Source organism: Eublepharis macularius, chromosome 17, assembly GCF_028583425.1.
Source record: "Eublepharis macularius isolate TG4126 chromosome 17, MPM_Emac_v1.0, whole genome shotgun sequence".
Lineage (NCBI taxonomy): Eukaryota > Metazoa > Chordata > Lepidosauria > Squamata > Eublepharidae > Eublepharis > Eublepharis macularius.
Window position 1 is genome coordinate 27,608,162 of NC_072806.1, and position 13,451 is coordinate 27,621,612.

Sequence of the window (13,451 nt, forward strand, 5' to 3'; positions counted from 1 at the left end):
ATGCCGGAGCTGTGGGTGACTAAAAGGGCAGGGAATTGTAGCAGAGGCGTCAGCCTCTTCATGCCCGACTGCTATCCTTCAGCCATTCAAACGCAAATGTTTTGAATTGCTTCGAGGACACCCAGTCTCTCCATGCCATGCTCACCTATGAAGAGGATTGTCTTGCCTCTCTCTCCTGCCAAACCGAAGCATGCATCCCCACGATTGGTGTGAAGGCACCAGAGTTCTTCTCCTGACTGCTCTGGTTACTAATGCTCAATGTTTTCTGAACTGAAACTGAAAAATGTACCGTTGGTGCATGTCATAATGGCAAGGAATATCATCCATGGGTGCCAGGCATGATTCCTTCTTATTGGCAGAAGATGAGGCTGGAGCAATATCCCGTGCAGAGACTCAACAGTCAGCCTCCTCTGCATGCAGAATTTTTCTCCCAGCAAGGCTGATCGAGAGGAGGCGGTGCAGGGTGAAGTCTCAATGGGAGGGGTGCTTTGGACTGGAAGGCACCTTTCTTTGAAGCATTCTTTTCTCAAGGCACACCTGGTGATTTCTATTCTGTCCCCCAGAAGAGAACATGGAACTTCAGTGAGAGATTCCCCCTGCCCTTTTTAGCTGTCCATCCTGAGTTCCTGTTTATGGAAGGAGCAAAGCAACTGTTAACAGGATGAGGCCAGAGCGACTTTCTGCCAGTGTTGACTTTCCTGTCTGCCTGGTGTGGGGAGGCTGCATGGACCACCCACATGAGCTGGGACAGGGCGGGGGGAGAAGGGATGCAAGGAGAACCGAGCATGTCAGGTTTCTGAATGCTGAACTCTGCAGGGTGCATTGGTCAGTCATGCATGCGCTGCTGGGAAGGAGGCGGGCTGGTGGGTGAATGGGCAGCTCTGCTTCTGTCCTTGGGGGTATCCAGTGGGGTCACTTCAGAAACAAGAGCCTTCATCCTCCTCTTTTCCAACAGTTCCGATTGATTCCACATGGGGGTTGAAAATGCTGTACATCTTCGTAGACATCAAGATTGACACAACCCATTTTGTGGAGACTCTGCGCTTCAACTTTTCTGCAGGGTCCAAACTGGCGCTGGTCAGCACGATTCAGTTTGTGACTGCCCTTCAGGTGAGGACAGGGTTGGAAAGTGATATTTGGGGAGTGGCTTCCCACTGGGAGAGAAGGACGGGGGCAATGTCTTCTACACTGGGTCTGTTGGTTCTGGTCTTTAAGCCCAGTAAGCTGATCTGTGGGTGGCAGGGAAAGGAGGGGGCAGGCTGGCCGTAATCACCCCACCCTCCACCAGGCTAGGTCAAACAGGTCTGCCCATTTCCCCTCTGCCCTGAACCCCCCAACCGCCATTTACCTTTGGATCAGTGCGTTCCCAATAATGAGATCCTTGTTTTGTCATTTCTTCTCCTGAGGGGAACTGTTTGGTTGCTGTCACAGCAGAAAGCCAAGCGCTTAGAGTTCTGAGGCGCTAACCAGGCCTCAGGTGGGGAGGCCCTGGCAGGGCCTTTGCGGCGAGGCATGTTCCCTGCAAAGTTGGCAGAGATGGATGGGAGCCTCAAACTGTGGCTGTCTAAAGACGGCAGGGTTGACGCGTTAAACAGCAGCTGCTTATAACGGAGGCCTTGTCAGGGCTGGTGATAAGGCGCAGGCAACGCTCCTCTTGGAGCAGCGGCAAGATCCCAGTAAGCCAGCCCGAATGGTGCCACGCTTGGCAGGGCACAGTCACTCTCCAATCGAGGGGCAGCAAAATGAGCCCCGCTGTGCCCCTCCATTCAGAAAGCCGAGAGTTATCGTTTCCCACTCTGGGTCAGGATTGGGGGAGGGGAATCATTCTGCAATACTTTCGACCTTCCTGATGGGTTCACAGACTATTCCTTGTCGTGCAGAATAGATCTTGTATTTATATTTGGTAGTCTTGCTACCTAAATGGAACCTCTCTGTTCAAAGGTTGTGTATCTCTGAGTCCCCCCCACTTTCCCCCCATCAAGTCACAGCCACCTTATGGCAAACCCATAGTTTTTTCAAGGCAAGAGATGGTTTGCCATTGCACACCTCTGTGTAGCAACCCTAGACTTTCTTCGTAGTTTCCCATCCAAGTACTAACCAGGACTGATCCTGATTCGCTTCTGAGATTGGGCTAGCCTAAACTATCCAGTTCAGGGTGAGTCCCAGATACCGAGGCCAAAAAAGGGGAGGCTATATTCCAGGGCTACTTGGCTGGCCGGAGTTTGGATAAACAGGGCTGGGCTGTTATGCCCTTTTAGGATCTGACTCAAGAGGGCTTTTCTTGTGTCTCCCATGGAGGGACCCCAAAGGTTTGGTGGTGGAGAGTGCCCTCAAGTCAGAGTTGACTTATGGCAACCCCTGGTGGGGCTTTCATGGCAAGAGACTACCAGAGGTGGTTTGCCATTGCCTCCCTCAGCAACCCTGGTCTTTGTTGGAGGTCTCCCATCCAGTTACCAGCCAAGGCTGACCCTGCTTAGCTTCTGAGATCTGATGAGATCAGGTTCTCCTGGGCTATCCAGCTAAGACACCCCCCCCCACAAAGACTTAAGGGAGGGCAATTCTCCTTAGGTGTAGTCCACCCCTCCCCATTTTCTGCTATCTTCTCTTCCCTTTCACAGGCTGCCACTCAAGAGCTTCGTTCAGATTATACTGTCTGCACTCCACAATGCAAGCCTCTCTCACCTGGGGAGATATTAGGGTGTACATCCCCGCGGCTGGCACAGGACACGGATGCTATTGTGTGAGTAATGATCATATAACAGCGGTTGGGGGTGGGGCTCTTGTTTTGTCTTCCTAATTTAATTTGAAGAAAACCAATATGCTAACAAAATCTTATTGATATGCTGCTTTCCCCCCCAAAGGAACCCAAAGCAGCTCACAGCAGTAAAAGTATAGTCTAATACAATCTAAATCAACCAACTGGCAATCAAAACAATTGGGGCTGCTTGGGACTCCATAGCTGATTCATTCGCTCTCTGTGAGCCCTTGGACGTGAGCCAGAAGGCAACAGCCAAAGGACTTGTGTCTCTGGCCACTCCCAAGCTTTAGAATACCTGCAAGAGAGGAGGACCATCTCAGCCCAGGTAGAATTCAGCTGCTGCTAGCTTGCTGCCAGCAAGATCTTTCTTACTGCCCGCCCCCAAGAACCCTTGAACATGTGCAGAATGCCTCTTACTCGTTATTGAGAAATCACATGACCTCTTGTGATCATTTGGAAGAATTGAGTGCCCTGAGGAATTTGCTTTCCATTTAAGCAAATATAGTGATAGGCAGGGCTTTTTTTCAGCTGGAACGCGGTGGAACAGAGTTCTGGAACCGCTTGAAAATGGTCACATGGCCGGTGGCCCCGCCCCCTGATCTCCAGACAGAGGGGAGTTTAGATTGCCCTCCGTGCTGAGGCTGAGCTGGAGGACAATCTAAACTCCCCTCTGTCTGGAGTTCAGGGGGCGGGGCCACCGGCCATGTGACCATTTTCTCCGAGGGCCACCCACTGAGTTCCACCACCTCTTTTCCCAGAAAAAAAGCCCTGGTGATATGCCATGGTGGGTCTGAGGAAGAGTATCAGCAGCAGGCATATAGAGAGGAGAGGAGGGATTGTGGGTTTGAAGCAGAGGAAGGGAGGCTATCACTGGGATTTCCCAAATAATAATATTGAGAATGAATGAACTTCTCTGAAAGAGAACATATTCTGCTGCATCTTGCACCCCGCAATGTGCCATAGCAGGAGACTGCGGGCTGCACACTAAGCCCACTGCATGTGGGTCAGCATTGAAGCCTCCCAGGCAGAGGAAGAAGTGTGCCCCCTGGCAAATGCCCCAGATCCCATCCAGCAGGCAACTGGAAAAAGGGTTCCCTGGCCAAGGATAGTTTGTAAGTTGCACAGTTGCAGGCCCTTTGGACCCCCCTGCCCTTCCTGACCGGGCACCGACCCACCAAGGGAGGCGTCCTTAACTGCTGGCGGCAGGGAGGGGGCTGCTGGGGAAGACGAATGACTGGGGCCTGATGCAGCAACCCCATTAATTTTCTTTAAGGACAGTGAATTAGACGAGCCTCCAGCTTCCGCACACCTAATTATGGGAGGTAATGGAAATGCTTAATGCACTGTGAACATCATGCCGAGGAGCCGTGGAAAAATAAATAGCAGACCTCCCAGAGGGAGGGAGGGGACAGCAAAGGAAGGGGAAGGGCAAGCTGCAGGAGGGGGGAGGGCCCTTTTCCAGCTGGCCCCGGACCAAGAGGAGAGAGGAATGTCTGCTATTTCAGAGGGGGGGGGGAGTGTCTTTTCTTCTCCATGGTGTTGTATACTCCATAAGAATCACTGGCTTTTCTCTCTGTCTCACGGAGTGCAAATTAAAATGTGGAAATCCCGGTTTCCTTCGGCACCCCCACTGTACGGCTGAGCCTGCCCAGCCCTCATCTTGCCATCCCAGGGGCCCTTGTCTTTGCGGAGTGCTTCCTACTTCCAGTGGTTGCCAGTGTTCCAGGCTTGTATGCTCCATTGCTGAACACCAGCCCCATCTCTTCAGGAGGCAAGGAAGAGAAGACTATGGAAGCAAAGCAGGCTGCCCGCTGGTTCTCTTCACTAATCTCATTGTAGTCAACCTCTAGAGGACTGGGCAGTGTGAGCATGTGTGTATCTGCCTTCATGGAGATACAACAGATTTCTCTGCCTTCAGAGAATGTTACTGTTGTGTCTCTGCATGAGTTACCCTCAACTGGGAGGCACATTCAGAGCAGGGAGGCACAGTCAGGAGACATCTAGGGGAGGGGCTTCTGTGAGGGCAGGTTATTTGTTCTCAGTAACTTCAAACTATGTAAGAAAGAAACGTAGCACCAATTTTAATCTTTTTAAAAAGAAAGGCCTCTGGAAACATTGGTACAGCTTACACGATCTTGAAGAATGGCACCCGTAAAATGGTACTTTGTAGCAGTACTGTCTGAAATGGGCAATACAAATGATCTTGTCTCACAATCTAAAGACTGATGGAAAGCTCTGATGTTTCAAGGTTCAAACACCGGCCCTTTATTTGGACCTGTTCAGTAGGACGAGGCCAGTTCAAAGTCTTCACTTTTGATAGAAATGTTAATTACAACCATGGAATATAGAAGAGGGAAAATGCAGAGCCGCGTACTGCAGGGAAGGTGCCTGGGTATAGCACGTGTGTGTGCGTGTGTTTTATTTATTAAAATACTCCCCAGTCGACCCTCAAAATGCCTGACAATCATGATGTTAATATGCTGCAGAACAATTGGATCATTTGAAACACAAAAAGAGAAATTTAAAAACAGAACAGTCAATGAAAGCACCTGTGAATTATTTTTTTTAAAAGAAAACCCCCAAACAAGGGGTACATATCCTGGGGCGGGGGGGACTAAGCTGATAGCATCGCAACCCAGCTGAACATATATCTTAGAGTGGAAGCATTCACCAACCTGGGCCACCACCAAAAAGACCTTATCTCATATGCTCTCCTGTTGTGCCTAATATGGAGGTGGAACATGAGGTCGCTTAAGCGTCCAAGCAGGTGGGTAGAAAGATAACCTGATCTCAAAGACTTTCTGGCTCAGTTGACGTATCAGCTCTCTTGGAGGAAAGCACCCAGCCCATGACCGAGCAGAGCACTCCCAACCAACTGCTGAGCATCCAGGTTGCTGCGGTTCTCAAGCTGCAAACCTAATTTATAAGGGGGGTGGGAATGCAACTTCATCCAACTAGGGTGAGCCCCCATTCCTGGATCAGCTCTTCCCACAGTCTGTAGACCCTCCATCTTGTCTGCACTGAGCTTCATTTCGTTCATATCTGGTCCATCACTGGTTGCTGACACTGTCAGGCCCTCCCCTGAGACTGGTAATGAGGAGGAGGGCTGGGGTGTTCCGTGGCTCCTTGAACTGCCAGCCAACCTCTTGCAGTGAGTTCATGTGGCTGTTAAATGGCACGGCAGACAAGGAGGAACCCTGCAGCACCCCATAGGGCAAAGAGCACCCACAACCTCCTGCTGAGTCTTGAGGAGGGGGGCCACCACACAACAGCGGTTCCAACCCCTATTCCAGAGGAGTATCGAATGCCTCCAGTACTAGCAGGAATTAGCAGAGACGCTTCCCTCTGCCCAGCGCTTGGAAGAAGAGCAGCCAAGTCCCTAAAGTAGGCCAGAAACACGATTGAAAGGATCCAGATAATCAGTAAAGTTCAGGGGTCTCTCAAGGTGTGCTGTTCTGACAACCTCACATTCCTTCCCCAAGGTGGTATTTTTGGCACTAGCCAATAGTTGTTGAAATCAGTGGCTCTGAGACTTTTGCAAGGAGAGACTTCTAACAGCCTCTTTAAGGCTTCTGATCTCTCTCTCTCTCTCTTGCTCAGTGAAGCGTCTCTTTCTAGGGTTGCCAAGTCCAGGCTAGGAAATTCCTGGAGATTTTGGGGGTGGAGCCTGGAGAGGGTAGCGTTTGAGGAGGGGAGGGGCCTCAGTGGGCTATAATGCCACCGAGTTCACACTTCAGAGCAGCCACTTGCTCCAGGGGAACTGGTCTCTGTTGCCTGGAGATCAGTTGTAATTCCGGGAGATCTCCAGCTACCACCTGGAGGCTGGCAACTCTCTATCTTGCCCAGATAGACAATCCTGGCTGTTTTAAATGGGGAGCGGGGGTGGGGGGTGGATCAATCACGTGCTGGTTGGCCTTCCTTCTCCAGAGGCCCCACCCACCTCATAAGTCTCACAAATTCCTAAGTAGCCATACAGACACAACAGAAAAGAGTCCAGTCACACCTTTAAGACTAACCAACTTTACTGTAGCATAAGCTTTCCAGAATCATAGTTCTTTGTCAGATGCAAGATACTGTAGCTTATGCTACAGTAAAGTTGGTTAGTTTTAAAGGTGCTACTGGACTCTTTTCTATTTTGCTACTACAGACTGACACGGCTAACTCCTCTGGATCTAAGACACAACAGAGATCATAGAAACAGCTTCTGTAGTCAATGAAGAGGCCAGGCTGGAACAGATACAAGCTATTTAGCTACAAAATACCTCACAAACTGGTCCCAGCAGTCCACTATCCTTTGAGGGCCAGAAAGTAATAGGACTCTTGCTGCTCAGAAAAGCTATTTTGGATTGCTCTGCTGTCATCCTTGAATCTGCTTGAAAATGGGCTCTAGCCTGTGCCAGATTGGATTCTTTGCAAATTTTCCTCCACAGACGGCCAGGCCATCATCCTCGACCCTCCGTGGCCCTGAGCTCCCCAGGGCAGTTAACGGGACTCTGTCGGCTGCCTGAGGCAGCCTCTCTGGCCACAGCTTGGCCCTGATTTTGACAGCTTTAGCAAGCCAGGACTTCCCACAGAGTGGCAGGAAACCATTGGGGTTTATTATCTGCCAGGATGGTGGGACATCTTAAGAGTTCTCTCCCCACCTGGAGCTTTATTTAGTTACATTATTTCTCCCTGAGATTCAAGGCAGATTTCATAGTATGTCAATAAGAACATTGGCTGGGACATTCAATAAACAGTACAATAGGGTAAGGATAGCAGAAATTTGAAAACAAGGAGAAATCCAGTGCGGACTTGAAGAGGAAAAAAACCAACGCTGGAACAAAACATAAAACAGTGCAGTACTATCTAGTAGGAGCATATTTACAGCAACAAACAGTACACAGTAGCATAGTCTAAAGTCCCTGTCTCTGTACCAGTGCATCTCTTTGAGGTCCCAATAAGCCCAACCCCCTTATCAGGTGATGGTGTGTCCATTGGAAAGCGCCTCCTTCTTTCCATTCAGCACAGAAGCCACATAAAGGATATTAACTGCCAAGGACTGGTTACCAACTGAATGGGGCTTCCACTTACAGTGAAACCTAGGGACACCACACCAGAGAAGGGGGCCTGGGTGTGAATGCCAAAGTCCCACTGAATGTCAAGCTGCGGTGGGGGGCCTTCAGTCACATCAGGCTGTTCAGGCAGCCAGGTGGTTGGTTCTCCTATGGCATCCCAACCCTATCGGGCATCCTCGCCTGTCAAATGCATGGACTTGAAATATGAAAAGGGGAACCTGTGAAGGCAGACTATGGCAGCATAGCACCATGAGCGCTATGGAGGGGAGTGGCTGTGGCTCAGTGGAGGGGGGAGTGAACTCTCGTTATGGGGTGCTCCATAACCTTCTTCTATAGGTTCATCCTTCTTTGACCACAATCCACCTACCCTGTCCAGGAGAACCTCTTATTTGTGTCTAGTTCCACAGTGTGGTGAGGCCACTGAAGAGCTTACCGATGGGTGGGTGGGGTGGGGTTCTTCTGCTGTATTCCCCCCCCCATTGTTATCCTTCCATCTTTAGCCCTGCAGCTTGGGATGACTGTTGGAGACAATTGGTGTTCACACATATACACGAAATAATATCTCCAATGATGGGTGAAATCTACTCGAGTTTTCTTCCCCAATTCTTTCCCCACTCCATTAGAGGAGCACCCTTGTAACTGCTTAGTTGGAATTGGATTCCTCCGGACTAAGCCTCCCCACCGCTATCTGGGAGCTGACATGTTGGGTGGAGAACTTGGATGCTTCCCTTATGAAGGACACCTTACGAACCTGTATAGACCTTGCGTTCAACTTGATGAACTGTGATTCTTACTTGATGAAATCACACGTATTTGCTGAGCATTGGTTTAAAATACATTGTCGATATTATCCAATGAACAGAGTAGTAGGGATAAATTGCCTGAAATAGAATGAGAGTCGATGCACATTTGCACTTGCACTTTTACTATTAAAAGTCATAATATTGTACTTGGGTCTCTTAGGACTTTTTAGTCCCCTTGTTAGTGTGGGTGGAGAAGCGATACTGTCCTGACACTCTCTGAGGGTCTTTGGCAGGGTAGAGAGAGAAGAAATTGGACTGAGGACTTTTCGTTACCTGCCTGGCCCAAGAGATTGAACCTGGGACATGCTTGATCCTGAGCAGAAGCAGCTGCCAGTGGTATGAAGCCAGGAGGGCATTGAAGTCCCACTTCTCCTTGGCTGACTCTGGTCCCCCCACCCCTTTTCTGTTGCAGGTACCTTGGGGATGGTCGCTTCCACCTGGAATCCATCATGATTGCCAACCCAGGAATTCCTGCGTACAGGTATTGGGGGGGGGATTATTTATTTATTATTTATATCATATTTGTATTCCGCCCTCCCTGCGAGCAGGCTCAGGGCGGATAACAACATTAAAATCAATTAAAACATTCCATATTAAACATTAAAAACATCATACAAAAATAGCAGCACTCTTTTTCCTGACGGCAGCATTACAATTAAGACAAATAACACAACAGTAAAACTGAAAATAACAGCAGCTTAAAAAACAGTGGTGGGCAGCTCTCACGGGGAGGGGGGTAGATGTTGTATCCTCCAGCTGGCGGAGGCCCAACCTCAGCCATGAGCCTGGCGGAACAACTCTGTCTTACAGGCCCGGTGGAAAGATAGTAGATCCTGCCGGGCCCTGGTCTTGGTAGACAGAGCGTTCTACCACGTAGGAGCCAGGACTGAGAAAGCTCTGGCTCTAGTCGAGGCCAGGCGGGCCTCCTTGGAGCCAGGGACTGATAACAGTTGCTTTCCTCCCTATCGGAGGGTCCTCTGGGGAATATACGGGGAGAGACGGTCCCTCAGATACACTGGCCCTAGTCTGCACAGGGCCTTATAGGTTAATACCAAGACCTTGAACCTGATCTGATACTCCACTGGCAACCAATTCCTCTCGTGCAATATTGGTGTAATATTGAGGCAAAGGCTCCTCCAACGAGATGTGCTTGTCTTTCCAGCCAGCATCTGATGAAACAGGCTTCTGCCCTTAGCCTTCAAGGTGCCCTAGGACTATTGCTTTCTGTTGGAAATTAGCAGAGTTAATGCAAAGATTGTGCATTGGAATGAATGAGAACAGACACGCACTCCTGTGTAGCTCTGTAAGAATACCTTACTAAAGGATAAAAAAAATAGGGTTACATTGGAGAAAAATAATAAATTGCTAAACTGGCTACATCTTACTAGAAAAGTGACAGAAAGAGAGTGAGAATGCAAGTGAGACAAAGAGCAATAAAACTTCAGTATATAGCATCACTTAATTGCCCCCCCCCAATAAACAGGTTGCCCAGTAGAAAATCCTAATTCTACTTCATTATGCTTAAAGACTCCCATTTCTATGGCGGGAATCCTTATTCGAGACCTAAGTGGTTACATGCAAATAAGTTTACTAACTTAGTAACACAAATAGTTTAACTCTTTCATGACTGAAATGGAAACACTTGCTAAAATCCCAACACTTTCCCACCTGGGCTGCTCTTTTTCTGTGCTCCCAGGGCCTGTAGCTCGCCCACTTGCCACTACACCTCTCTGTTTGCACTCGCATCTCTTCAGTGCCAGCAGCCTCTTCCAGTTAGCCGCTCTCTGTGTTAACCGTAAGGAGGAGGAGTGTCCAACAACAACGTTCAATTTATATACCACCCTTCAGGACAACATAACACCCACTCTGAGTGGTTTACAAAGTATGTTATTATCCTCATGAGAGTCATGCTGTGAGATGAGTGGGGTTGAGAGAGCTCCAAGAGAGACTGGCCTAAGGTCACTCAGCTGGCTTCAGGCGGAGGAGTGGGGAATCAAACCTGGCTTTCCAGATTGGAGTCCTGCCGCTCTTAACCACTGCACCAAACTGGCTCAGTAGATTGGCCGTTTAGGTGGCAACATCTTCCTGTGGGAGCAGCTGATGAATTGCTTCCCTAGGAGAGCCCTCCAGAGCATCGTACTAGTCCACATGGGGTGGAGGTGGGGGGGTCAGGGGAGGTCCCTGGAGTCCATCGTCCTCTTTCCAGTATTGGACAACCAGATGCTACTGGGAAGCCCATGATCAGGGCATGAAGACGTTCCCCTTCTCCATTGCTTCTCCGTGGCTTTTAATCAGGGAGGTTCCTTTTAGCTTGTTACGGCTGAGAGCCATGGATGGACCTCTCCTCCTGAATTGTCTCATCCCCTTTAAAGCCATCAAAGCCAGTAGCCATCCTCGTACCCTGTGGCAGTGAGTTCCACAAGCTGATGACAATGGTGTGGTAAAAAGTATTTTCCTTTTATGTGGCCTGCATCTACAGCCCATCCATTTAACTGAATGACCCCAAGCTGTAGTACTGGGGATGATGGTGGTGAAAATTTCTCTCCTCCCTCCCAGCTGATGTCATGCATACGTACCCCCCCCGTCTTCTGTTGCTTCGAACTGAAAAGGTTTCAGCCTTTTTCCTCTGTCTTTTCCTCATCTGGAATCTTTGCCTCTGGAAGTACAGGAAGGCCAGCGATGATGGCTGAGGCTGACAGGCCGAGGATTTGAGACCGAGCTTCCTTGTGGTTTCTCTGTGACTTTCCTTCCTAAGCTGCCCCCAGTGTGGCACACATGGGGCAGGCAGTCACTACTCTCTCCCTCCAACTCTGATCTTTCCCTCTCCACCACTGGCCCCAAAGGGCACCGTACAAGTCACGCTTCCCCCAAGCAGATCTGTCAGCCTGAATGGAGACTATTTTACGAAAGAGAGGGGTGGGATGGGGCAGGGTGGGAGTTGTGACTGCAGTGGGAAAAAAACTCCTGGTGCTTTTGACATTTCTTTTGAAGAGAAGGGCCATTTATTGGTGCAAAATGTGGAGGGCGGAGGATGGGGGAGGCACAGCCTAATCTTGCACTTAACTTCAGAGCAGCCGCAGGAGAGGAAAGGGGGGGGGGATAACTTTTTTTTTGTCCTGACTGATCTGATTTGCTCCCCTTCTCAAAGATGCTGTTAGGCCAGTAGGGTAGGGCAGAAGACGAGGATGCTGCACCCATCTCTCCTTCCTTTTCACCCCCAAATCTTTGAGGAGGGAGAAAGTATATCAGATCGAGCAAAAGATCTGAACACCTTTTCCCAGCAGTGTTTCCCTGGTCAGATTAGCAGCCTCAGTAGCTCCTTTGAACACCCCCTTGTCCCCTGCCATGCTTTGCTGCATGGGGCAAGTCAAAGTTTCAGCAGTCGTCGTCTGAAGTTCAGCCTTTAGCCCCCTTCCTCCTGTTACATCACATGAAAAAATCTCCCATGCCTCTGTAAACATCATACATCGAGCCCTTAAAGCCCTCCTAAATAGGATAGTCTTAGCAGTGCTTCTAAATCTGTTGGCTTTGGACAATGGCAAGTGTCCAGTGGGAGGCAGTTCCACAAGTGGCAGAAGTGGCAGCCTCCAAGAACGGCTCTTTTGTGAACGGTGTAGAGAGGCTTTGAATTCTATAGACCTTTCATCCTGGTATGAACTTATGTGATGCAGGAATTCCCAAATGAGAAAGTACCATAAGAAAGGAACTAATGAAAGGTTCTTATCAGAAGAGGCTTTCTGCTGTGTCTCTGCATGGTTTGTTTCACCAACTTTGCCCCTGCCAAGATTCCCTTGGTTGGGGGCAAGTCATTCTGCCTTGCTGCTTTTGGTGTGGTAGGATCATTCTCTTGCTCCCAATGCAACCACAACAACAGACCTGCTCTCAGAGGAGGCTGCCTGTTGTATCTCTGCATGCTGTGGGTGCGCTTCTTCCAGTTGGATAGTAAATCAGTGTGGAAAGTTGAGTGGTGGACAACTTCTTCTTTTGCGTGCAATAAGACTCTTTAAGTGTAAGCATGCCTCCACTGTTTAATTTATTCCACAGTCAGGCATTTGGGCAGTCCTAGTCTGAGCATTTGTACCTCTCTGGAAGTGGCGGCAGGGAGGGGGAGTGCCACCCTTGTCAGGTAGAGTAGACGCCATTGACTCTCCTGGAATGTAAACATTTTGACAAGCCACCTGCACAAGCGTTATGTGGAGCTCCCATTAAACTCTCCAGCTGCTGCAGGCAGAGGCCATAAAACATGATGATGAGGCTCCTGAAAGCCGATGAAATATCCGGTGCACGGGCGAGGCCGAGCCCACTCCTCAGAATCTGAATTTCTGAGTAGGTCATTTGTTACCAACAGGCGGGGACGGCAGCTTTATGGGCTGGGGAGGCGGCCCAGCCCAGGCGCTGCTTGATTAAAATTCCCTTTGCCGAGCTGGCCAACAAATCACCCATTTCTCTGGGAGTGAGCGAGAGCAGAGAGCAGACCAGCTCAGCGGGAGACTGGATTGCAGCCTGCTGTTGGGGGTGTGTGTGTGCTGGGCCAGCCCCATTTCCGCTCCCCAGAAGCCAATGAGAGCCCTTTTACTTACAGCTCTTGCATAGGGGAAACTGGACCCCCGTTGAGTCTAGCCTCAGCTGCCCAAAGTAACCCCTTCCATAGTCCTACACTGCTGCACCAGGAGTCTAAGACATAGGGGGATGTGGAGGGGGGGGGGGTGCGGGGTGAGTGGACTGCACCATTTCAGGAGGAGGATCACATTTTGGGGATATTTCCCTATGGAAATCCCCACCTTTGGGGGATGTTTCCAGAACCTTTCTCCCTGCTTTGCCAGTCCTCTCTTC

General features: G+C 49.8%; 1 protein-coding gene across 1 annotated transcript in view; it reads left to right on the plus strand.

Annotated features, from left to right (window-relative positions):
* The window catches only part of DPH1 (diphthamide biosynthesis 1), a 46,306-nt gene that overhangs the window by 18,498 nt on the left and 14,357 nt on the right, over positions 1-13,451 (plus strand). Inside the window, exons 5-7 of the mRNA XM_055001523.1 lie at positions 956-1,110; positions 2,619-2,740; positions 9,031-9,099. Of these exons, the coding sequence (XP_054857498.1) occupies positions 956-1,110; positions 2,619-2,740; positions 9,031-9,099 (346 nt within the window). The remainder of the gene's footprint in view (positions 1-955; positions 1,111-2,618; positions 2,741-9,030; positions 9,100-13,451) is intronic.